The sequence below is a fragment of the Heloderma suspectum genome, chromosome 1 (genome assembly GCF_057233095.1).
Source record: "Heloderma suspectum isolate Gila_16-S chromosome 1, 16-S_ref, whole genome shotgun sequence".
Taxonomy (NCBI): domain Eukaryota; kingdom Metazoa; phylum Chordata; class Lepidosauria; order Squamata; family Helodermatidae; genus Heloderma; species Heloderma suspectum.
In genome coordinates, this window is record NC_139458.1 from 161,163,154 (window position 1) to 161,190,711 (window position 27,558).

Genomic DNA, 27,558 nt, shown 5'->3' on the forward strand with positions numbered 1-27,558 from the left:
TACGTACATCATTTCCCTCACATCCAGTTTCATCACAACCAAGTTGGATTACTGCAACACGCTCTACATGCTGTTGCCTTTAAAAAGTGTCCATTTTGGTTGCCCCTTTCTGCACCTTTCCCAGCTCTACAATATCCTTTTGGAATTTGGTGAGCAGAACTGTATTCAGTATTCCAAGTATGGTTGTAGAAAGGCATGATGATTTTGGCAGTTTCAGTTTTGAGTCCTTTCCTGATCATCCCCAATGTGGAATTTGCCTTTTTCACAGCAGCCACACTTCACTGAGCTATCCACTACAACCTCAAGATCCCTTTCCTGGCCTGTCAACACCAGCTCAAATCCCACTGCATATATGAGAAGTCAGCATTTTTTTTGCCCCCAAGTTCATCACTTAACACTTGCTTACACTGAACCACACTTGCCTGTATGCCTGTGGTACACATTCTAGCTGAGCGTCTAGTATTGTGGTTTTCAGTAACCCCCAAGAGCTCTGGGGAGATGTAACCCTCTTGACTTCCACTTCCAACTTCCTTTTTACTGTTCCCTTCATTATTTAGAAGTTTCCTCTTTTAAAATTAAATATGACTGCATTGGACTTCCTTGGCAATTTTCCACTTACATATTAAATTAAATTTGATAGCATTGTGGTCACTGCTTACAACTGGTTCAATAACACTTACATTGCACACTAGGTTCTGGGTGCCAGTTAGGGTTATACACTCTGAATTCCAGACTGGGATATTTTGGGGTGGGGTTGCAAAATTGGGGGGGTTCAGTTCAGGTCACAGACAATCCAATATTTGTATTCATTACTGGGTATACCCTCTAGAAGCCCAGTCCACAGCTCAGCTGCACTATGCAGCCCTGGGGGCTTATGTATTAACACCACCTGTGATCCCTCATCCCTATACTCCAGGCATACTAGTGACGTCCAACAACTGGCAATACTGCTGTGACCTATGGAAGAAGTTGCAACAACTTGCAGTGAGGAATCTCATGCCTTCCAGTTGGGAGCTGTTATTGCTCCAGCCAGTGGCAGCAGCACTGGTAGTGTGTTGCTTGGCAATTCAGCAGTGCGGTATCCAGATCTGGGTACATCTAGAGTTTGCTGGGGCCTGACTGTCTTCCTTAGCAGGCAAGAATGGCGAATAGGGACAATACAGTGGAGCCTTTCTCTGGCTTGTACTGCTGAAACTAAATCAAAAAAACTAAATTTTATGTATTAAAATCTCTGTGGGTTTGAGTTAGCCTCAAGCTTGAAACAAGTTACATTTATTTATGAAGTTTCTTTTTAAGGATATATGATCCTTGGCATTAGAGAAGGATCATTTCAGTAGTTCTAAGACAGAGAATTTCACTCATCCAGGTTTAATGAATCATGAACAAAAATACTTTGTAACAAGAGCCTAGGTGAACTAAGAAAGATAAGATTTATACTGCACCACTATTCAGTGCCAATAAAAATGGAGACCCCTTATGCCAGAAGTTCCTCTTTATCTTACCTCCAGAGCCTTCAGCCGTTCCAACAGTAATTTTGTCTTTTCTTTTTTCTCTTCGGTGCTGCTGTTTTCATTCCTTGAATCTTTATCTACTGTAATGCAAATGTCTTCCACGCCTGTTTTGCATCTTTTGCCTTCTTGCGTTAATGTTTCCTAAAATGATTAATATAAGTTTCATCAATCAATAGGTAAAAATCATTGTTAGGAAAAGTGTTGGATTAAAATTCGCACACACATACACATTATAGACATGTGTTGAAGCTCTGTGCAGTACGTATGTACCATGTATTGGATAGTATAGACATGATGATGATGTAATATCATCATCCCCTTCCTGGACAAGGTGCTTGAGCGGGTGGTTGCAGGACAACTTCAGGCACTCTTGAATGAAACAGATTATCTACATCCATTTCAATCGGGTTTCAGACCTGGTTTTGGAATGGAAACTGTGTATGTTGCCCTGTGGGATGACCTCTGCCGGGAGAGGGACAGGGCGAGTGCGACTCTGTTGATTCTCCTGGACCTCTCAGCGGCTTTCGATATTATTGACCATGGTATCCTTCTGGATAGGTTATCTGGGTTGGGAGTTGGAGGCACTGCACTGCAGTGGTTCCGTTCCTACTTGGATGACTGATTCCAGAAGGTGGTGCTGGAGGATTACTGCTCTGTGCCATGGCAATTATACCATGGGGTTCCACAGTGCTCTACTTTATGCCCCATGTTGTTCAACATCTACATGAAACCGTTGGGGGAGGTTATCTGGAGGTGTGGGCTGAGGTGCCATCAATATGCGGATGACACCCAGCTCTACCTCTCTTTCTCACAAAAACCAAGTGAGGCAGTGGCTGTTTTGAATCAGTGCCTGGGCACGGTAATGGACTGGATGAGGGCCAATGAACTGAAACTCAATCCAGACAAGACGGAGGTACTGTAAGTGGGTGGTTCGTCTGCCCAGCTAGGTGATATTCAACCTGTTCTGGAGGGGGTTGCACTCCCCCTAAAGGATCACATTCATAGTTTGGGGGTGCTCTTGGATCCAGAACTGTCATTTGAGGCACAGGTGAACTCAGCGGCACAGAGCACTTTTTATCAGCTTAGGCTGGTATTAGGGATGTACGAAAGTGACTTAACTTTCGCAGATTATGTTGATGGTGGGGGGGAGGCGTTCCGTCCCTCCCCCCGGAATCCTGGCCGGGGGGGGAGGCGCTCCGTTCCTCCCACCAGAATCCTCGAACGGCCGGCTGTGTGCCGCGGCAGCTCCGCGGAGCAGCCGGCCAGGCCAGAGCCGTCCACAGCTGGATTTCCGGCCACAGAGGTCTATGGGTAAAAAAAATAAAAGAACTCCCAAAACTGCATACGCAAATGGCGGCGGCTACGGCCGCCGCCATTTGCATTCCTTCTTTTTGGCTGTCTTAATCTACGTAAATATTTACGTAGTCTATGATGGCGAAAATAAAGGGGAACGCAAATAGTGTAGCGGGTGCTATTTGCATCCCTTTTTCATTCACCGTTTTAGCCTACGTAAATCTTTACGTAGGCTAAAACGGCGAATCAAAAGGGGACGCAAATAGTGCCCGCTGCGCTATTTGCGTTCCCCTTTATTTTTGCCATCATAGTCTACATAAATATTTACGTAGATTAAGACGGTAAAAAGAAGGAACGCAAATGGCGGTGGCCGTAGCCACCGCCATTTGCGTACGTGGTTTTTTTTTTTTAAAAAAACCCACCCAACCATGATAGGCTACGTAAAGATTTACGTAGCCTATCACGTCTTTTTTTTTTTTTACACAAGCCTGGAAATGGCGGTGGCGGTGGCTGGTCGGAAGATCCGCCCCAGGTGAGTCTCGTCCCGGGGGGGATCCGCAGGGGGGCGGGGGCAGGCCGTTCCGCCATGGAGTTCGGGGGGCCGAATGCACTGGCATTCGGCCTCACCGAGATCCGTGGCGGAATTCTCTGAGATCCCTAGCTGGTATACCAACTATGCCGTTATCTGGACAGAGATAGCCTAGCTACAGTTATCCATGCTCTGATAACTTCTCGTCTGGATTACTGCAATGTGTTATATGCGGGGCAGCCTTTGAAAATGGTCTGGAAACTTCAGCTAGTCCAAAGTAGGGCAGCAAGATTGTTAACAAAGACTGGCCAATGAGAACACATCGTGCCAGTACTTTTCCAGCTGCACTGGCTGCCAGACCATTTCCGGGCCCGATAGTGCTGGTATTAACATTCAACGCCTTAACAGCCTGGGGCCAGGCTATCTGAAAGATTGCCTTCTCCCATATGTGCCTGTCTGGACCCTAAGATCATCCTCAGCGGTCCTTCTCCAAAGAAGTGAGGCAGGTGGCTACGAGGAAGAGGGCCTTTTCTGCTGTGGCACCCCAGCTGTGGAATGAGCTCCCTAGAGAGGTTCGCCTGGCACCTACGTTGCATTCCTTCCAACGCCAGGTGAAGACCTTTTTATTCTTCCAGGCATTTTAGCTTTCAAGTCTTTTAGCTCTGGTATTTTAAAACTGTATTTTAAATCTCTACATTGCTGCTAGGTTTTATTCTGGTTGTATTCTGGTTGTATTGTAATACTGTGGTTTTAATGTTTTTATATTTTATATTGTTTTATCCTGTGCTTTTTGGTTTTAATTTTTGTGAACCGCCCAAACAGCTTCAACTATTGGGTGGTATAAAAATGAAATGAAATGAAATAAATATAAATAATATCTAAGGAACAAGATCCTGCCAGATACACAACTTATATCTGAAAGGAGGTAGGACTTAATGTTATTCTGAATTGGCATTTAAAATTACAGAACTCCCTGTTGGTTGGATGCTTTTTGCTGGGCTTGACTACAGCTGTTTCCCCCTCTATTCTAAGTAAGTCCAGAATTACACATTTCAGCCATCATGTGGGTGCCACCAAAACCTGTGTTCCTATGTCTATTCCTCCTGTCTTCCCTATAAAATTTAGAAATGGACAAACTGGCCCACAATCACACTCTCGAGCCACTGACTTTGCCACAGGTCCCAGGGCTTCCTCCTCCTCCCATGTGAAGCACAACTGAGCCACCAGACAAACAAAAGGTAGCGGCAAAGAGAGGGCCTCCCACTCTTTCTAATTCCAGTCTTATTTAGTGAGAAACATTTAATTTCATAAAAGCCTTTTCAACTTTTAAAAAATAGCTCTGTCCCACAATTTCCAAGGTAAATACTGTTCAATATCTGCATATTGCAAGTTGGAAGGGGATGTGGCTGGAAGAGAGTAGCTTATGACTGCTGTAATTCATAATTCATGTAATTCGTGATGAATACTGACATTCAGCATTCAGGTTGAGAGGGTGGTTTACAAACAACTGGGCAGTGCTGTACAGTGATGATATACTCCTGCTGCAGGTTGGCAGGCAGTAGTAACTTACAGCAGTCCTGTGAACATTGCAGGTCAGTGTTGGGGCTTGAGGATGGTTTGGATTTCTAGCAAAAATCCCCTATATCCCTCACATTGCAGCAAAAGTTATTCTACTTAAATTAACCCTTCAGACCTCCTCCCAGGCTGAATCCAGGACTGAACTGCCTTCAAAAGCCTCATGCACTATTGACTTGTATGCAGATGGGCTGTACCTTTAAATGCTCAACTCGTGTCCCTGGTTAAATTTTATACACAAAGTAAGATCCAAACTAGTAAGAGCAAGGGTTCCTGCCTTTGCTGCTATCTTCTGTTTCTTGAGTGGCCATCTGCTGCCCAACCACAGATACTCTCCTTTGATTTCTAAGGGCAGCTCTTACTGATCTGACAAGAATTGCTTAGGAAATCTCCTGGGGAAGCTTGTCCTGCAACTGTGGTTACATGAACAAGAAGGTTATATCCCAAGCACGCACAGGTCTCACCTCTCAAACAGAGGGTACTAGCTGATCGCAGAGAACTTGTACACCATCTGGGAATGGTAATAAGACAAGTGGTATATAAATATTGAAAAAACAGAGGGGCATATATAGGAGAAAGCATGCAATATCATGTGGGACTGAAGGTTGTTACAATCGCAGCACTACTATTTAAATTAGTGTATTTCAAAAGTTTCTGTGTAATTTTGTATTATGGCATTTCTGTTATCCTCTGATATAGATGCCTCCTTTCTTTAGCCTATAATACGATGTTTTCCTCCAGTGCCTGCAGTAGGAATTTTAATAATTCTTATTCAAGAAATGTTTGCGTACATTTTGAGCTACAACTTTGCTTGCGTCAACTGATACCGGCTTTGGATTCAAATGCTGGGGGGAAAACCGTGTTCAAAATTCTCAGGATCACAGGCAGCCAGCTACATATTTATACTTTACATTTTTCTTTTTTGTTTTACTTGAACAGTCCCACTGCAAAACTCCTTTTTAAGCTTAAGTGGCTCCTGACATGAAAAGCAATACAACTACCTCTTGAACACGTAACAGTTCATGTTAAATGCTGCATTATATACCAATCACTCATTATATACAAAGAGAACTACTTTTTCTTGAAGTAATGAAAATAGCTACAGTGCTCCAAAGCACTTCCTACATTTTTCTTTGATCATGAACTTTGTTACTCTTGTATCTCCCGTCTTATTCTCCATCTGTTGTCTTGTTACCCCTTTTTTCTATTGTCCCTCTCCTTTCCCTCAACTCCCATAGTGGTTCCTCTGTTTTGTCTAAGGCAGGGGTGCAGAAACTCTTTCAGCCTAAGGGTCAAATTCCATTTCGGAAAAGCTCTTGGGAGCCATATTCTAGTGCTGGGTGGGGATGAAGGCAAAAGGTGGCAGGGCCAAAATACCAAAAATACTGGCATATTTTTGCTTAAAGCTCTTACTAAGCCTTAGGAGAGGCATTTCAACCTTTTAGATTGGGAGAAAATGGCACAAAAGCCAGGAAACCACCAAATGAGAGTTGGGAAAAGGGGATGGGGCATGGTTATCTGGGGAACCCCAGAGAACCAGAATGGGATCCAGATGGGCTAGATTTGCCCTCTGGCCTGAGATTCTGCATCTCTGGTCTAAGGTCTGGATTGCACAGAAGAAAGAGGTGGTAGGATAAACTGTATCATTTCTCATTGCAAGTTGTCCTGTGTTAAGAAAATCTCTCCAAAACTGAAAACCACCAGAGCAGGCAAAGGCTGGACAACATGGCACTACCACCTCAACTTTCTGCCCCATGTGTAGATCCAGCCTAACCGTAGGTACCTGGGATAAGGACCTGCTTTCTTTAATTGTATTACCTGGTGCTATGAACACTGATAATAATTATCATAAACACATCCATGCTATATTGCAGACTGCATTTAGAACTTCCAAATCTCCAAAAGGAGCTTGTTATGCAGCACAGAAAATTGGTTAAGAAAATAACAAGCCAGAAGTCATAAGAACATAAGCAGAGCCATGCTGGATCAGACCAAGGGTCCATCTAGTCCAGCATTCTGTTCACACAGTGGCCAACCAGCTGCCAAAAGGAAACCCACAAGCAGGACATGAGTGCAACAGCACCCTCCCACCCATGTTCCCCAGCAACTGGTGTACATAGACTCACTGCCTCCTCACTCAAGGTAGCACAGAGCCATCAAGACTAGTAGCCACTGATAGCCTTTTCCTCCAGGAATTTGTCCAACCCCCTTTTAAAGTTATCCAAATTGGTGGCCATCACTACTAGGTATTCAATATTAATTGCATAGCCCTCTAAATTGGAATCAATATATTAATTTTTCTCTGATAATGTTTTGATTACCTTACAGTAAACATAAGCTCATTTCAACTACATGTTCAAAAATATCAAACAAGAGTTCATAGAAAGTGCCGCTCAAGCATGGACCATACTTTTTAGATCCAAAATGAAAGCCAAACAAATACATCTTAGTGTTAGGAAAAAGTCCTTACCTACCATACAAAGACATTTTAAACTAAATTTGTATGCTTTTCAAATGACAGTATATACCATCACCCCAGAATTTTGCCATTGAATTGAGATAAAAAGAGACTTATTTTCAAAGTGCACTGCAGATAGCTATGACTTATCATTTTATAGAAAGCAATTCTCAGACCCTAAAATAAAACAAACAAATAAATAAATAAATCTTCTAGGCTTTTTTGACATCTAGCCCAAGTTAGCAAAGTTGAAAATTCACATTGTATGTCAACCAAAATAAGAAATGCATTGGGGGCACAGATGGCACAAAAGTAATACTAGAAAAAGTTGATGCTGAGTGATGTTACCCTGTAATATATAGAAACAGAACAGGATAGAGTGAAATATCAAATCAAAGATCCTTTAGAACAAAGAAAAGAAAAAGACACAGGTAAGCTGCTATGGGTAGGTAAGCCACTCCTTCCAATCAATGGAAGTTGAGCAACTGTGTCCAATAAGGGTGGTGTGTGTGTGTGTGTGTGTGTGTGTTCTTTTGAAGGTCTATTGTTACTACAAGATGGATCAGTGCCCTCATGAGATATCCAAATTTCAACTTAAAGCTGCAATCCTACTTAACTACTACACTTAATTCTGAGAAAACATGTGTAAGATCAAGCTGCAGGAGTATTTGCTAAGTCATAATGGCTTTAAAAGTATGAATATTATGTGTGGCCTAACTACCAAATTCTCCTGTACGCAGGGATTAGGAGCACTACAGGGTTCAGTTCTCAGTCTGGTCCCCCCATCTCCGTCCTGTACATAGCTGGACTCTCTGAAGCAATCCTAGTTAATAGCAGCAGGGCCCACTATATCATAGAAAGAGGCGTGTACTGTTGTTTCTCCTGCTTCCTCGCTCAGCAGACTACAGATAAATCATACTGATGCAGTGAAGATTAAAACACATATTATGGTATTGTATCCTGGACTTTAGATGTGACTTATAGCACACTTGCTAAAAAGGCTGGCCTTTACTGAATTATTCTGATTATTAGCAATCAAACGAGAGACACTTTGTGTCAGCCTTTCATCTTAAGCACAGCCAGCTTCCTAGACACCTAATGTCACACTATCCAAGATGATATACTTGGCAATGCCACTAAATCATGGCTATCTTTAAAATTTTCTCTTCAAAATCATTGGCAGGACAGTTACATTTATCTCAGTCAGTACCATACTTCTGTGCCTTAATACCTTGTGTTGTTTTAGAACTTCACACCATTTAGAACTTCACACCCTGATGATCTGCCGCATCTCTCTTAAAATCTGTGAAACTACAAATTATTGTAAATCAATATTAAAGCTACAAATTACTAGAGGGTTCTGAAGTGTGACTATGTCAGGACCAGAGGAAAATCTCTCAGAAATCTGGGTTGACTGAAAAACAGTTGTGAACTCCAGAAAGCATTCTTCCTCCTACCTAAAAAAAATATTTTTTTTATTTTTAATTAATTTTATGTGTGATCAGAATTATACAGCTCCTTCAATACAATCCATTCTGATCTTCCAGTACTCTGAAGAAAAGGAATTAGTTTCATTAACACGAACCATATTTAAGAGGAGGAGATCACACTTTCATTGCAATGAAGGATATAGTTCTATGAGCACCCTAATTGTGTGGATGTTCAAGTAGTCGTTGATGTTGCTATGATTTACGACATATCCTTCAATGATACTATGAAGAGAGATGAGGAAAGAGATAAGAACTTTGGAAAGAAACTAAATAATGAGTGGGAGTTTTTTATATATTACTGTAAGTATTGAACACCTGTAAGGGGCAACATATTCCTGACAGGAAACTGTGCAATGCATGTTCTGCACATCTATTTTCTACTCTGCACAGATTTGCACATTTTGAAAGCTTGCCCTTCTTTATTAACTTATAACACTTCAATATTCAGTACCAGATGGCTGTAATTTGTATCTTCCCTTTTCTATCACGACGGAGAAGCAAGTAGTTGATATCTACAGTTGAAAATATTTTCAGGGTGGGGGAATTGGGAATAAATGAAGAAATTTGATTTTAAAGGTAATTTTAAAAGGCCACTGCCAGCTTATATCTAAATAGCTGAAAAGGATAAGAAACAGGTTTCTTCTCTTCTCTTGGGTGCTGCTATTTATAAGACTTGGCCACTACTTTGTCTAAGTCCCATAGTCATAGCCCTGTTAGCATCTCAGCGTCACCACACTTTCAGTGCAGCCTAGCTTAGAGTATCATAGGGAACTTAAGCAGCTAACTTATACCAAGTCAGTCCATTGGTTCATCTAGTTCACTGTCTACACTGATAGGCAGCAGCTTTCCAGGATTTCAGACAAGAAATTTTTCCAACTTTACCTGGAGATGCTAGGGATTGAACTGGGACCTTTTTTAATGCAAAGCATGCACTCTGCCACTGAGCTTTGGGTCTTTCCCAGTATTTCCATGCCTCCTGGGCCTGGGTTGAGAGATGGAGGTGGGCTTTTAGCAGCAACTGATATGTAGGCCTGCGTACTGTCCTCTCATAACCCAGCTGGTTCCGAGTAAGTATTGGCTGCCCAGAAATGTTCAGGGGATTGCTGATGAAGAACACAATGGAATGATGACCAAAAAATGCAAGACAAAGGAAGGTTAAGAAGGGACAAAATAAGAGAATCAAAGAGAAGTATTAATGTTGAATAACTTGCCTACACTGGGAATTGACTTCCATCCACCTTCCCCACCCACAACCCCTTTGAAAATCTGCCTGTTATTATCTCATAAAAATTATGAGGCTAGATACAGTGTAGGGTGCAGGAATAATTTTAAAAACCCATATTCAAAATCATGTTTTGGAGGGAGGGGTGGAGAAATGGTGTAGGGAAAGTGAAGTGCTAAATCTGAAACCATAGCAAATTACTCAAAGTTGCTTTGTAGCAAGCAAAACTAGCACAGTGTCAAGTGTTTATGTTCCTATGTGGAATGTAGACAATTTAGGTTTCTATGCAGGTGTCCTATATTTAGCTTTATAACTCACAAGATACAAACTATTATTTATTTGGAGGATGTATGAGGAATACGTGAAGTAGGGTGTCACCATGTTTATGGTCAACATGCAGTTTCATTGTGGGGAATTTTCATGCTGACCTAAAGAAGAAAAAGGTCCACTCTACACACACAACTGGATTCGACAGTTTGCTGCTAATTCTTAAGTCCTCCTTTATTCCCAGAGTCATCAGTTTTGTTCAGAAGGTCTTATTGTCCTTAAGCATGATTTAGATTAGTTTGTTATGGCCTGATACAGAATGTTCGAGTTCAGGCATTCTTAAAATGTTCCCCCCTGAATTTTAGCATATACCTTTAATCTCCTTTCTTGCCTCTTCCAACTCAAGGACACCTGAAGTGCAAAAAGGCATTTTATACATTCAAATCCAAGCTACACATTGAAATCTCTGGTGATTTTCAGGCCTGCCTTCAGTTCCGTTCTGTGTGGACTGTATGATGATGAGGTTTCTGTAACCTCAATGTTTCTATTTTCTAACTGGATTTATTATTTCCAGTTATTTTCTAAGTGGAAAAACAGCTATTGTTCCTTACTAATGGAAAACTTTTCAGCCTACTAGGACCATCAAGTTACTTTACAGTGCTAGCTAGCCATGAAAAAAAACCTAAGGTTTATTGGATAAAATTTTACTTATCTTATTTGAAACTCACATGTCGAGACTCCAGATTATTATCATCATCATCATTCTCTTTGCGTTCTGATGGCAACAGAGCAGAACAGAATATGCCTTTGCTTTAGACAGCCAATCAACAGATGCAAGGATAATGTTTTCTTGTACAGCTAACAGTTTTTGCTCAACACAAGCTAGCCAAAATTTGAAGCAAAAGAAAAGGATTCGGATAAATCAGGGGATTTTAGAAAAACAGCCTAAATTGTTCACAGTTTAACATTACTGCTGTCAGGCAAGAACATATAAAATTCCTCTTTTTCATCTCTGCATTTGACTTACAAAGTATACACAGAGTGAGCAGTAAAAACTCCTAGATTAAACATCTGTGATGGATAAGAGAACAAAGTGTTTTCTTTATGTCTCTAATATGAACCTACAACCACTGGCATATCAATCTAAATCTACTTCACATTAGTCTTCACCCAAAACACTTCTAAAAATTGCAGGGTATCATCCTTATTGAACAGCTCTGCAGAGCTACATTAATACATTTTCTGACGATGCTTTTATTGCCTCTTCCATCTATCAAAAACATTTATTTCTATTGAAAAACGGTCAGTCCTAAGAGGTATTTTGAGTAAAAGGAAGCTACAGAGTAAAATGAAATATCAAGAAAAGTTCAATACGGATGGTAATTAAATGTGTTAAAGAGTGAGATGATCTAATTAATGTTGATAATGAAACACAGATTCTTTCTAGATCACCTTCCGAAGGTAGTCTGTAATGGCAGTTTTCATGACCAAAGTCCAACAAGAACTGTCTGCTTCCTGGTACAATCTGTGTGTGTGTGTGTGTGTGTGAGAGAGAGAGAGAGAGAGAATTATCCACATCTGTTAAAGTGCCATTGCCATATTTCATGCCTTTTTTAATTAATAAAGATCTATTAGGACAACATGATAAGCAGAAACAAAGCAAAACATTTTGATGTCCTCAATGAAGGCCCAGCATCGTATGTGAAACCATCAAGAGCAGCAGTAATGAATGTCTGATCCATCTATCAGTGAATGGTCCTGAAAGGGGACCTCCTTGCAATGGAGTCAAAGCATTATTTTGCCATAGAATAACTTTGGAATTACAGAAATAGACCCAAGAAGTTGTACTGATTCAGTCCCTGAAACACCTGGCTGGTTAACCATAAAGCCCTCCATCTTGTAGAAGCTTCTTGTTCCTTACTTGTCTATGCAACAACTATGAAAGCACGTTGTATGCTTACTAAGCTTACTTCTATCTTACTTCTGCCTCCTGCCTGTCCACAACAGTATCAGAAACCACTTTCATTTTTGCCTGCATCCGCACAAGTAATTAGAGATCTTGGAGAAATCCACAATGGAATCAAATGAGTTCAGATTTCTATGAATCTGACACATGGATTGCACAGTGGACTGGCTTTTCCCGAGTCAAAGGGATTCTGTGGACTTGTGGGCCTCTTTTTTTAACTTTCTGGAATTTTACACAAATGTAGTCATAGAAAAATACATAAAATAAAATAAAAAAAAGCAGTGAAAATACACGTTTTCCCCATAGGCTAAAGCACGGAAATGTGCATTTTGGAGGATTTGTGCATTTGGGGGGTGATTCACACAAACTTGGGGAAAAGGAAAAAATCCGATTCTGTCAATGAGCAGATGACAGAATGAAAGGCACCTGAAAATCCATGAAATGCAGACGATATGGATTTAACAAAATCCAGACATTCCTACAAGTAATGTTATTCTGGCTTTGAACCCTAGTTCAGACACTGAACATAGTAAAATGGCTGACACAGCTGTTGAGTGGCTTCTACCAAGCTAGTTTCCCCAGTGTTTACTTGTCTTACCCAGCACATAACTTACATCCAGTCTCATGATAGTGCCATAACTAGCAATTTCTACACTCAGGGCAAGCTTCCAATTCTACCCACCACTCCCTAATCCAACTCCCCTCTCCCAGAGTGACTGACCCTTTGGGATAAGATTGGTAAAATTGCAAAATAAACAAACCTCCTTCTATCTTCATCTACCATCTTGAAAACAAGTCTAATGACTAAACTGAGAAGAAAGCATATACAAGGGGTAGGTAACATGCAGCCGCCCAGGCTGGCCTCCACCCCCTAACATTCATGGGCTGCCCCCGCCCTTTTCCCAAGCAAAGCAGCTTCTGGAGATGTTACCGAGTGCCAAAAAAGTCAAAACTGGCTTGCAAACATATTAGGAAAACGCAAGGCAGCGGAGAAAGGGGAAGTGTAGTTCCATGACTAATGGTACTAACATGCAGGCAGGAAATGATTTTACCAGGGCTCTACCTTTCTTTTTCTTATACTTACAACCATAGTGCTTTTAGGAGGGATGTATAAGGAACTTATCAGAAAATGTCCCAGTGTTTTCACTTCAGTTTGTGACCATGTGTCTGCACTCAGGGATTCCAGAAATGGCTTGAGAGCCTGCACCAACTGGTAGATGCCTGTTCCCACTGCTCCATTTTCAACATGTGGTTGCTGACACAAAGTCCTCAACCAGATATGTGGAGTTCCAATGAGTCTCTGCAGCCAGCAACAAGTTGTCCAAGCACTTTTCTCTCTGTTTGCTAGTACAGGGAGGGTAGGGGCACCAGTTTCCTGCTTGCAACTTATAATAAGAATCACGAGCTTCAGGCAGCCAGAGAGTGCACTGGGGGGAGGGGAGGGGGAGATGGGCTTCTCACTCGGACACAGTTTGCATACAATGAACAACCCACAGTTTATTAACTATGGCTTGTTTGGGAGCACATGGAAGCTTCTGCTGTGCTGAACAACCCAGTTTTGAATGGAAGATCAGTCACAGTTATCCTAGAGTCTGTTGTGTAAATGAGCATTGCAGTGCTTGGCACTTAAACCCGAATTTGATTTTAATTTATCAATTAATCTACTCAAGATGTATCAGGATTCATGGTAACTAACGATGCCAACCCCTAATGGACCCTTAGGCTAGGTCACCATAAAACATCCACTTACACAAGCCTGATGCCAAGATGGAGCCTGCTTAGATTGTGAGCAGTTTCAGAAGCTACAATGCTGGGGGTGGGGGAGGAAGTGCAAATGTCTTCAAGATGCTTTTCTGTCTCATCCAAAGCAGAACCTTCACATCTGCCATGGGCAGAATAAAAGCAAGCTATTTCCACATGACTGTGGACATAGGGCCACTGGGTGGGATGCAAATGTTCTATGTCGAGCAAGACGCAGACAAATGGAAGTGAAGAACAATTGTGCTTTCTGCTTCCCCATTACCCCCACTCTGCATCATCTTCATGACCAAAGTCACTCTTACACACACTTCCATACAAGCATTCCACTTCTCTCAGTATGTAACAACAATGGGCAGTATCCAACACTGGCAGTTTGCCAGCACCAATCATGTTGTACTAGTGGGAACAACCTCTAGTGCAACGGGAAGCTAGCACTTCATAGGGCAATGCAGGAATACTGCTTTCAGAACGAAACAAGTCAGCGGGCCCCCCTTCAGCAAACTCTGCTGCCTCACCCCATTCCAGAAACAGTAGTTTTGGCTAGTTTCCATTTGCACTAGAAATCATTCCCGCTAGCACAGCCACAGCATTGGATATTGCTTAATGCCTGTAGTACAGATTACTCAATCCCTTGTTCAAGCCAGACCAGAGGGCTGTCTTCACGAGAGGTTTAGTGTGAAGTTAGAGCAGTTTGAGTTCCTTCGTGACAGATGATGTCATACCAATCTGCTGCCAACCAGCCACTTCCCTCTTGAAAAGCCGCATTTTCTGAAGCTCCTTTTATTCCAGCTTTTTCACTGAAAGTAGTTCCCTGGCAGTTTTACCACAGTGTACCATGTCCCCCCACATTAAATCCTGGGCGTGCCTCTGTGACTTGGCAGAGATGAGGTCAAGGGGGTGGGACACCCCATTCCCTCGTTTCCCAGATGGAAACAATAATTTTTCCCATTCCTATTGAGAAAATCCCCAGGAATGCAGCAGCGATTCCTCATATTATCGCAGTAGTGGGGACACTCATTCACCTTACCTAGCCTGCTTTTAATCTTTAACATATCTCCCCACTTCTGCCCATGTTTCCTCAGAAGTAAAAAATAAATTTAGCTACCCTGCAGTGAAAGGGTTAAAGGCTAACTTTAGTAACTTGCCCTAAAGCTCTTTTTCTCTTCTCCAAGGATCTCTTAAATCACTAGTACAATGTTGTGCTTTTTTGATGTCCTGTAGTTTCTCTGATGCAAAATCGTTTCTCTCTTGTTATGTAAAATCCCTTCTCTATCACTTTATTGCAGTAATGATTTTTCCGGTTTACTGGAGCTTCTCAGTGTGATCCGGAAGAAGGAGAAAAGGGGTTGGAAGGGGGGTTGAAAGCAATAGACAAAAGTGCACACATGTGGGAAAATGGGGTGGGAGCAATAACTCTGCAGCAGATTGCTGGGATATGGTGAAATGGGAGGGGGGACACTCAGGAGCCTTCAGATGCTGCACTAGAGAACTGGGGATTTTGGTTTCTTCAGGGAAATCTGCACACACGTGGAAAATTAGTTGCTCTCCATTCATAATGTAATAGAAGCAGGGCAGGGACTCTGGACAGGGGCAAGCCTCACTCATTGGTTGAGCAGCCCCTGTCAGTCTGATGATGTACAGTTCTACTCCTCCCACCCCACCCAGAAGCATGTTCCTTTCAAGCGCTGAAAACTAGGGATGTACGAAACACCTACCTGGCTCCGCGCTGGGCAATCCGTGGGGGGGGGAGGCGCTCCGTCCCTCCCCCCGGAATCCTCGACAGGGGGGAGGCGATCCGGTCCTCCCCCCCGGAATCCTGCCCAGCTGGCTCCGCTCTGTGGCCAAGCCGCAGAGCCGCTGGCCGGCTCCGGCCGCCTGCAGCCAGACATCCGGCCACTGGGCAGCCCTGCAGGGACGCAAATGGCAGCTGTCGTAGCCGCCACCATTTGTGTCCCTGTATTGAGCCGTGATAGGCTATGTAAATATTTATGTAGCCTATCACGGCAGGGGGAAAAACCCCAGCGTACGCAAATGGCGGTAGCCGCCGCCATTTGCGTACGCTGGTTCGTTTTCCCCCTGCTGTGATAGGCTACATAAATACTTACATAGCCTATCACGGCCTCTGCAGGGATGCAAATGGCGTCCCTGCGTTAGCCGTGATAGGCTACGTAAGTAATTACATAGCCTATCACGGCTATGAAGAGGAGGAAGCGAATGGCGGCCGCAGGACGGCCGCCATTCGCAAAGCAGCGCAGACGGGAGCAGGTAAGTGCTCCGTTTCGTGAGCCTTTTGTGGGTTGGGGGCGGTGGGGACTTCGTCCCGTGCACCTTTTGTGGGTTGGGGGGGCGGGGGCTTCGTTCCGTGATGGATTTCAGGGGGATTTCTCTGACATCCCTACTGAAAACCAGATTTTAAAGGTAGGGTACACTTGGCTTATCTTGCTTCGTGTGTCCCTGACAGACCAAAGCCGATTCCATGAAAATCTGGGTAATACTCCAACGCACTTGTCATTCCGTTGCTGTGAAGATCCCCCCCGGTTGCTCACCTTTCCTTCCCAGCTCCAATTTTTCCTTGACATCATCTCACCATGTTTCCACAGACCACTGCTTTCTCTACACACGCAACCTTCTTTTAGAACCAACCAACCCAACCCATCTCAACCAACGCGACAAACCTACCAGGAGTGTTGCAATTTTAAATGAACAATGGAGCCTTATATACAGGTATTCTATATTTTTTCTCACTTCCCACTTACATACATTTTTCTTGTATATTTATGTACGAAGAAAAAACTGTTATTTTATCTTCCATCCACCATTGAAAGCCATTGGTCCTGAGCCTTAAAACTGGCTATAAATATGAGTCAGAGAGGTGCCATATGAACAGCTTTTGTTTCCATGTGTTTTGCCTTTGAATGTGCATATTTATTTAATTCAAAATTGAAAGCAAGCCCATTTACTTTTCTAAGCTCTCATTTTCACTTGAAGCTGTTTCATTTTTAATCAGAAAATTTTGCATACCACATCAAACCTCTGTGAAAAGAGGCACTTTTCAAGTTCATAATGGAACATCAAAGACCACGTATTGAATATATTTCCACAGACACTAACGAAAGTACCTTTTTTCTACTCTGAGAGGTGTGAAATAGTATTGTCTTCATTTTACAGATAGGGACATGTGAGAGAAATCATATGGCTTGCCTTAGTTCACAGGGAAGTTATGCACTGGAACAAGGAATTGTTTCCACCAAGACGAGATTCCAGAGGAAGTTGAATACTATATATATATATATATATATATATATATATATATATATATATATGAAATCATAAGCAGCAGGTGATCTGGGAAATTGGGAAATTAACATTCAGTTGCTGCTTCCTCTTTAGCTTTGGCCTGAGAACAACATCGGAGCAAAATCAAAAATCTGATATTCAGCCTTCAACAAACCCACTAGCCAAACAGGCCAAGAGTGAAAAAGTATTTGATACTGCCGAGCGAGAATGCTCAAGGAGGGTAACTGCATTACAGCAGCTCAGTTAAACTGCTAGAAAAACTTGGAGTAGATTTTTGGAGGAGAGTCTGTTCTCTAGTTCTCAATGGCATCAGCAAAGTTTTCTTCCCTTTTCCCTCCCTTCTCTTTCTGGGATTACAGCAGATCTTATTAGTGCACTGGGTTAGGGCTGGGTACACCATTTCAAACTCTCTCTCTGGTGCTGGTGAGGGTTGATTTCTAGTTTCTTTCCCTTCCCATGTGCAAAACTGCTTCTTGCATGCAGTCTCCTTTGCCTCCCTTCACCAGCAGTACCCTCTTCCTGGAATTCAGCAGCAGCTGCTAAAAAAAATCTTTCCATTAGGGCTGTGCACTGCCTTGGTCCAAAGCCCAAATAACGAGTCGAAATGGGCTGCTTTGGAGGTGCCTCTGCATGATACAAGGCGGAGCAGAATAGCAATAAGGCACCCCAAAGCAAAGCAGCTTGTATACGAAGCGCCTCGTCCAACTCGGTGATTCATTCTGAGCAACCCAGACAGCCTGGCACCAAAAGTATCAACTTGAGAAAGTTCAGTAAGGGGTTGAGGAGGAGGGAGGGGGGAAGGGAGGAGGAGGAAGGGAGCTTTGGTGAATGAAAACTCTAGTTGCCAAATCAGGGTTGAACTTAACCCAGCAATCTCCAATCAGTGACAGTGGTGGAGGAGGGGGGAAGATTGAATAACTGGAGAAAAATGGCTGTGTTTCAGAGACAGAGATCATTCTAGTGGCGTTTCTTAGAGATGTGAGAACCCACCCTCATCTGGGTTCTCTGGATTCACCCCTGCCAAGCCTCTGCTCCACTCACCTGTCCCTTCTTAAAAAACATGGCAATTGGAAGTCTATGTGCACATACACTTCTGTGCAAAAAGCGCTGTGAATCTTGAGTATATGGGTGATTCACTGCACTTTTTGCATATAAGTCTATGTGTGCACATAGATTTATATGCAGAAAGTGCTGTGAATCACCCAGGCAGAAGGAGGAGGTGTGGCGCATGCCCCGCTGCTAGCTAGCTGTCTCCTCCTCGCAAGCAGGAGATGCTAGCGGCAGGGTGTGTGTGCCGCACCTCCTCCTCTTCCAACCTGGTTGGCTGTCAAGGACAGCCGACCAGCAGCACGGCGCACGCCCCCGCAGCTCGACAGCTGTCTCCTCCTTGTGAGCCAGGGATGGCTAGAAGTCCTTGGGGGTGTTTCCATTGGTGATTTACTCCCTCAACTGACAAGGCACAGTGTGATCTCGACGCTCCAATTCTCCTTTGTTTTGTTTATTGCCTTAGGAAGAAACTCAGCCCTTTGTTATAGGGATCCTGTGCGTTAAAATGGGGGCTGGTTTCCGTCTTTGTGTTTACTGCTCTCTTTCCCAGCACAAGCATATGTGTGTCTACTCAGAAGTAACTCCCATTGTGGTCAATGAGGCTTGCTCCAGGTGCACTTGGACTTTCAGAGGAAAGGAGAAAGAGGGGAAGAGGGGTGAAGTGATTTTTACTGCTCCAGAGAACCTGCTCATGGAGTCCTGCATAGACCACATTACAGAAACGTTGATCCCTTTAAAAAAATCCAGTAGTCCTCCATTAGCTTCTCCTTCCATTGTTATGGAAACACAGCCATAGACAGCTGAGCAGGCAGGAGGAGGAGGTGCCGGGCTGTGAGGTATAGCTCTTTGCTTTGAGAGTTTTTGTGGAAAAAATCAAATTTCAGCTGCACCTAGCACAAAAAGTACTGGGCCAAACTGTCTGAAATTTGCCAGGTGGGACCCCCTCCATGTCAGCAGAGAGGCCCCCATGTTTCATTTATTTGTCGTGAAAACTGAAAATGATATGGCCATTTGTGTTTCCCATGCAAGTCAATGGGAAAATGCCCAAACCGAGTGATTCGGATATCTGAATCTCACATCGGATCCAGAACTGAGTCGAGGTGGAGGGGGTCTGAATCAGTCCAAGTCAATGAAGGGCTGATTTGGAGGGTCCAAAACAGCATCTGAAGTAAAGCAGGGGATCCGCGCACAGCCCTACTTTCCAGCCCCAGCTTTCCAAATACCTCCCAGTCAGTGAGTCTCTGCCACTTCACTTCACTACTTAGCAACACTGGCTAAACAGTATAGTACACAGTTCTTGTAAGTGCTCAGCAGCTGGGACCCAAGGTGATGAGTATCAAAGTTAGATAATGCTTGATGAACTACACAAAGTGTAGCAATACAGTTACAAACATATTTCATCTCACCATTAGGGGTGTACAAAACCCCACTTACCTCTGTCTGCTGGGGTCTGCGGGAGGGGGGAGGTGATCCGTCCCTCCCCTGCCCCGGAATCCTCCCTGGCCGGCCACAGCTGGACTTCTGGCCATAGCTGGGCTGCGGCCGCAAATGGCGGACACTACACCGGCCGCCATTTGCGTCCCTGCCATGCCGTGATAGGCTACATAAGTATCTACGTAGCCTATCATGGCAGAAGGCAGGGACGCAAATGGCGTAGCAGCCGCCATTTGCGTCCCTGTCTTTTGCCATGATAGGCTACGTAGATACTTACGTAGCCTATCACAGCTTGGCAGGGATGCAAATGGGGGCCACTACGATGGCTGCCATTTGTGGCCACAGCAGCCCAGCAGTGGCGTGAAGACAACCTGGAGCCGCCGGATCCAGGTAGGTTCGTTCCGGGGGGGATTTCGGGGGGTGGCGGGGGGGTAGTCTGTTCCACCATGGAGTCCAGGGGATTCTTTAGAATCCGGCCTCACTGGAGTCCATGGCGGAATTCTCCAACATCCCTACTCACCATTTATGTTTATATTCATGTAACTTCACTGTTAGCTACAGCGCTATACAAGACGAGTCCACAAGTGAGTGAGCATGATATTATTTGCGCCCCTGACATGAAAATTAATTTATTTGGTAGAAGACTAGTATACAAACTATCTTATGAAGTTACCACAGCTATAATTATTCAGAACATCTCCCTTTTGTCAAGAAATCCTGACAAGTCATAACATAATTTAATAATACACACATGAGTTTGTATGCATCGGATTACTATTCCACTGGCATGACCATGCAACATTTAAAGTTCATTAGCAGCAATATTTATTCTGGAGTCAGGGATATTGATATTGTAATAAGAACTCAGTTTTATATATCCTTGAATGATAATTAGGTTTGAGGAGGAAAAAACAAATATGCAGCCAGTGGTCAATAGATCAAAAGTGTTTACTGCAAAGAAGCACCTTTTATGACTACTCAAATATTCATTTGAACAGACTACACACAGTAAAACTAACTTACCATGGTGTGAGGTAATATAGGATAGTTTCATCCACTCTTGCTGAGAGCCATATTCAAGATCATCTGTCTTGTGTTTCCTAATTTCTTGCTATAGAATTTTACCACTTTCATAACCTAACATAGGGGTAAGTTCTGCTTCAAAACTAATGTCCCTCATTATGCTATTATCCAAAAAAAAATATGCATCTTCTAAAAAGTAGCACTGTCACCTAATTGAAGGAAGTTGACTAATCGTATGAGTATGAAATGGATGAAATGCATATAATAACCAGACAATAGTTTAGAGGGGAGTGCACTTTGCTTTTAAGATGGGACATGCACACATGACGTCATATATCATTTTAGAAGAGGCATTCCTTCCTATTCACATGCACACATGACGTCATACACCATTTTAGAAGAGGCATTCCTTCCTATTCACATGCACACATGACGTCATACACCATTTTAGAAGAGGCATTCCTTCCTATTCACATGCACACATGACATCATACACCATTTTAGAAGAGGCATTCCTTTCTATTCACATGCACACATGACGTCATACACCATTTTAGAAGAGGCATTCCTTCCTATTCACATTAAAATCTGCTGCCCAATTAACCAGTTACCTTTTATACTGATTTTTATCAGACTTTTTAATAAATTAGCCCAATCAATTAATCAACTACAGCTTGCAGTGCTACGAAACAATAATGAGCAAGCCTGCGTGCCTGCAACTATTTTTCCCCTAACCTAAAACCCCAACCCAAAGCCTTAAATTGAATTCCTGAACTTAAAGAAGCAGTTTGATTACTCAGATACACCCCATTCTCTCACATGCTTGTGCACATGTCAACATTTACATACACATCTTCCCCACATGCATGCATATCTACACATGCACCCCATATGCATACAAAATTTCCATATGTTCATAACACATATAAATGCATGTGCACATGGAAGGGTGGCAATGGGGGAAGAATGCTTCAGAACTATCTTCTGTCTTCTCCCACTCCCTACATTAATTTCCTACTGTCTTCTAACAATGGCATTGCCTGCCTGTCTCTCTTTCTTTTCCCCTTTGCTCTCCTTATGTCCCTGACTGTATCCCCCTCTCCTTGTCATGAAGACTCAAACCCCACCCAAGAAATCAAGATCTTTGATAGCTCTAAGAAAGAGACTTTCAGAAATGTCACCCTCCCTCAGTTGTCTTGTAGCACACATCTTCCTGTGGGTTCTCTGGTTTCCATGGCCAGAAACCCATCTCTCTCCCATGATGTGGTTGTTCTCAGGGATATTTTTTTGCTTCAAATATATCTTTTACGAGCATCTGAAGAGAGAACTTTACATCAGCCCCTAAATCAACTGTTTCACCCTGATGAATTACATCATCCAGTCATCATATCACTTGCCAGCAGGGGGCAAATGAATATATCAATATCACTACTACCTGATATGCCTTTATTATGGTAACAGGTTCCTCTCGGTTTGGCTCCGGCGATCCTCGACTTTGCAGTAGATTCCTCACTGTCTCTTCCATTCTGGACACAGAAAAGAAGAAAAAATCCCTCAATAATTAAAGGACAGAATCTCATTGTACAGAGATACTTTAAGTACTGTTTCTCAGTCATAGGACTGAATAGACTTGCTACATATTTATGCATATAAATATACATAATATGTATATATACTCCAAAGCAAAGAAAAATTCTGTATTTGAATTTATTTATTATTGTTAATACTTGATACTTCTGACTTTTCTAGCAAAGTGCTGGATGCGCCTGATCTCGTCTGATCTCATAAGCTAAGCAGGGTCAGCCCTGGTTAGTACTTGGATGGGAGACCACCTGGGAATCAGGCTTCCTGCATTGAGCAGGGGGTTGGACTCGATGGTCTTGTAGGCCTCTTCCAACCCTATGATGCAATAAGATCTATGAGAAAACAGGACTCCAACAAAACTGAAAACTAATAAATCCAAAATCCACAGTTAGGGACTTTTATTAGCACAACCAAAATGCCATGAAAGGTTATACAAGCTTTTGCATTCTCCAGAATTCTTCATTAGATTGGTGTAAGAGGCAAAGGACAAGGGAAGAAACAGAAAAGTTCAAAAATTAGACCAGGTTTTGTGGCCACGAGTTCTGCATTTTTAAAAACTTTTCTGCTCAGTTACTCATGGACCAGTGCAACTGTCTTTGTTGTTGTTGTTTATATCTTACACATCCTACAAGATGTTTATGGCTCAGAATTTTTATCCTCAAAAAAACACGCCCTTGAAGTAATAAGTTCAGAGACTGTGACTGTATAAGCACCAATGAACATGAGTGCAGGGAGTTAAACCAAGAACTTCTGATCTAAATCAGACACTCTGTCCACTTCGACTCTAAATATAGTTCTCTAAAGCCAAATTTAAAGGCTTGTCAAGATATAAGAACCTAAAATTGTCTTTCTGGTTCAGATTGCAGCTCACCTACTCTACCACTGTGAGTTTTGGGTGTTCAGAAGCAGTGCATAAAGATAATGGCTTCTATTGCTTATTCCCAGCATATGGCATTCTTTGGGGTTATACTGCCCAGCCTAGTCTATCAAACTAGTCAGACTTAATTTGTAGTTACTGCTTTGATGACAACATTCCGGTTTATTAAGTCTTTTATGTTAAAATCTTAATCATACTTCCCAGAGAAGAGTCATCACAAGTGATCTATTTTAGCCAGATGTCCAGTGACAGTTCAGTTACTTTGACTATGATTATTATTTACTTAATAATATGCATGTTTTTATTTGCCAGAATGCCCCTAGTACAGTCATTCCATCTGTTGACCAAATGTGAACAAAAATAAACCAAGTATAAACTTCAGATCAGACAGTAGCACATAGTTTCCCAGTAGCAGATTGGAACCATTTGTGTTTGTATCTTGTCCTTAAGTGGAACCCTTGCTTATTACAATTTTTTTTCTTCCTGGTTATACCTTCAATAAAGGAAATACCACATACCATACATAAGAATACAGCTTCACAAACTTGCTTTAAAATGTAATCTCCTGGCTGATTCTTCAATAGCACATCATAAAAGATCAAGAGGTAAATTACAACAGCAGCCCATTCTCACATGGAAGCAGGCCCCCACAAGCTTATAGCTGGGCTGTCCTGCTGAGGTACCTGCTAAGCAAGTTGGTATATCCATATGGGATGGAACATTCATATAGCACATCCATATGGGTGCTATTCAGAAGGTCACAATCATGTCAGCAGCTCAAAAATGTGTTATCCCTTCACAGAAAGCAAAACAGTTGCATATATAGCATTCATATGGATAAACTGCTGCCCCTGAATAAGAATAGCCTGGTTACAGACCTTGTTATATGTTGGAGCCCCCATCATGTGTAAACTGTTCATGTAAAGGGCAGATTGAACTCTTCCTTTCCCTTCCTTTATTTCAGTTTAGAATTCTCACTGACATATGTGACAGCAAATGCTTAGGTCCACATACAAAGAAAATACTGTAAACTCTTGAATCAACATTCTAGATTGAAGCAAAGTATCCATGTTAAATACACATATATTCACACACTTAATCAGTGTAGGCCATTAACTCCCAGAAGAACATTGCATCTTAGGTGCATTTTTTCCAGCCCAAAATGGTGAGGATTGTATCCTTTAAAAAAAAAAAAAGTCAGAAAACTATTTTCTTTAATGCAGTTTCAGATACTGATTGTAGCCTCAGACTAGGCTGTACCTTGTTGAATGTATAGCTCAGATCCACCTTACAGCAAAACAATGTCGTGAGACAGACCAAAATATAGTGTTACGAATGAATCCTGATAACAGAATGAGTTGTAATAATGGAAAACTAAACCTAGCCTTTACTGCTTTTTTTTTTAATTGTAAAGGCTGTATTACCTGTAATGCTGATTCAGCAATGAAGAAACATATTACTTTAAATGCTATAAGGTGCTGCACTCATTTAGGCGCATACGCACAGAGGAAAAGCACAACAAATAAAATAAAAAGACTAATGTTCTGCCTATTTAATTTGTTCCATTTTTTTCTTATTAGATTGCTCCAACAGAAACGTGCCATGGGGCTGTTCACTGCCACGGGGCTGCAGTGGGAGATATTATATATTATTACACATGTTCCTCTTAAGAGGAGAAGGTAGTTTCTCAGGTGGTCTTCTTTCGAGACACTTTAAAAGGCCACAAGTTCAGCAGCAGCACTGCATTATGGGAAGCACAGGAAGCTGTGCTGTAGCACATCAGACTATTTATCCATGTAGCCCGCTACTGTGATTCATGGGGGTTCTCAAGTGTCCCAGCCAGACGTTTTTCACATCGCTGCTATTGGACCCTTAAAAAAAAAACACCCTGAAGATATCAGGAATTGAACCTGGGATTTCTGAATGAAAAACAAATGCTCTCCAACTGAGCTATGGTACCCTCACCATAACATGTGCCTTCAGACTATCTCCTGGCCATCTTTGAGGCAGGGCAAAACCTGGCTGTCTTAGGCTTATCTGTGCACTGCGCAGTGCATTAGTTTCACCAATGCAACTATAGAAACCCAGGTATTCTTGCTGAGTAGGCATTCCTCAAACTACTACAATAGTAGTAATGTGTTAAAGCCAGTACTTTGTGAAAGAAAATGTAGCAAAATATAATAGCAACAAAGTATACAAAATATAAAACCAACCCAAGTAGGTTGTAGAGTTGGTACAGAATACACAACAAAGGTAAAGAGCAGTACAGACAGAATTAAACAAAGTAACCTGGTGGGAAGCAGAGCAGAATACGTTAGCACTCCTTCGAACTGAGATTGTCCTCACAAACTGATATTATTCAGGAAACACATACCATACACATACAACTCACTGACTTGTTTTTTTTTCCTTTACTAATTTCTTATGTTTTTCTATCTGTTCAAGAGGGAAACATGTTACAAAGACAGGTACAAGGAATTTATATAAAAAGCACTCACTTGGTCAGATGGAACTGTATCAAAGCAGAGTGCCCCGCCCCCTGCAAAAAAAACTGGGGAGTATCCAATATTGCCACTGAGCTCTTTCTCTTGCACCTGTGGGACTCTTGCAACAGATAAAGTAACATTGAAAATGAGCCAAATGCTCATTTCTAGAGGAGGACAGGTCAGCGGAACTCCCTTCTGTGAGGTCCTCTGACCTCCTCCATTCCAAAAATGAACTTTTTGGTTAATTTCCAATTATTTTCAGAACTGCTAGCTTCCCATTGTGCTAGCAGTGGGTCGTGCTAGTGAAGGGTAGCATTGGATACTGCCCTCTGTGATCTTACACATATGGATACAGTGTTGGAATGAGGGGTTGTTTTGATAACACTGAAATGAGCAAAGTTTTGTCCAAGTGAGACAGATTGCAGGATCTGCTCCTTAAATAGCATCAGAGCCCAAAGCATGCATGGATGCATGTGCTTGGTCTCCTACAGAAAGATTTCAAAGTGTTTTAGACTTAAGGGATAAATTCTCCTTTACTGACATTCAGACAACCAAAGCCAACAGGAATGGTACATGTAGCTGATTATAGATTTGACCTCAATTAATCTCCATGACACCTCAGTGAATATTAGTACAGCAGAAAACCTCTTTAATTCACACACATGACAGGGAAGCCCATTGTGAATTACTGAATTTTGCAAATTAGTAATCTGAGCAAACACAATAAAAGAGGCAAGGACACTTAATCACAAATTGTACTTCACTCATTTATTTGACAAATCTAATTTAACTGTAGTTAATTGCTATTATGTTTTGTATACTAGTAAACAGAGTGCAGAATAGTTTGAAGAAACAGTGCAACAATATGAGGCCTCACTGACCACAACGTCACTTATTAAGTGTTACAGATAAACAATCAGTTATATATTTTAAAAGTATTGAATCTTGTGAATACTGTTATATTCTCATCACATGAGTTTTAAAAGGCTCAAATTAAGGAACTTACCTACACTAGTTAAACAGAAAAAAAGCCCTCTCTCCATGTAATGTGCCATACCTTTACTTGTGCTTAACTGGTTGTGGCATAATATTCTGACCTTCTGAGTGAAGCATGAAAGTCTTCTGTGTTATTGTCACATGTGACTATCGGCATGCTATCTGCATACATTTTCCACCGGCAAGTGCTTCTCACTGGGCCTGAGAACATTTAATTTTAAATGCTGAAGGAAGATATGAGAATAATGAGGAACACAGTTCAAAGATTTCCAAGGTTTTATGTAATACTATGTGTACAGAATAAAAGAAGCATTTAAACTTAAGGAACTGGGTTTTGGAAGGACAAAAATGGGAGGCTCGGTCTTGGAGATACTGAATCTGAGATGGCAAGGAAACATCTTGTGGCCCTACACATATTGTTGGACTGCTGCAAAACAGTCCAACTTCCATCATTACTCACTGTTGGCTATGCTGGTTAGGGCTGATGGAAGCTGCAGTCCAACAACATATGGAAGGCCACAAGTTGCCCATCCCTGGTATAGGTGGTACTGAAAGCCAGGGATCTGATATGGTCACCTGGGGAGTGTGTGCAGAGACAGAGAGAATAGCAAAGAGCCAAGAACTGATTCCCGTTCTGCCCTTTTCTAACCACATATCAAAACAGTGTAGCTAGTAGTAATCATTAGAGCAATAGTCTCTAAGGACTTAATTATCTATGTCATGTTAGGCAGTGGTTGTATCC

The 27,558-nt window shown here is 42.2% G+C and overlaps 1 protein-coding gene across 1 annotated transcript in view; it reads right to left on the minus strand.

Moving 5' to 3' along the window:
* Positions 1 to 27,558, minus strand: part of NCKAP5 (NCK associated protein 5) — a 904,891-nt gene that overhangs the window by 298,994 nt on the left and 578,339 nt on the right. The window contains exons 8-9 of the mRNA XM_084808715.1: positions 22,309 to 22,399; positions 1,503 to 1,652 (exon numbers count right to left, since the gene is read on the minus strand). Coding sequence (XP_084664841.1) covers positions 1,503 to 1,652; positions 22,309 to 22,399 — 241 coding nt within the window. The remainder of the gene's footprint in view (positions 1 to 1,502; positions 1,653 to 22,308; positions 22,400 to 27,558) is intronic.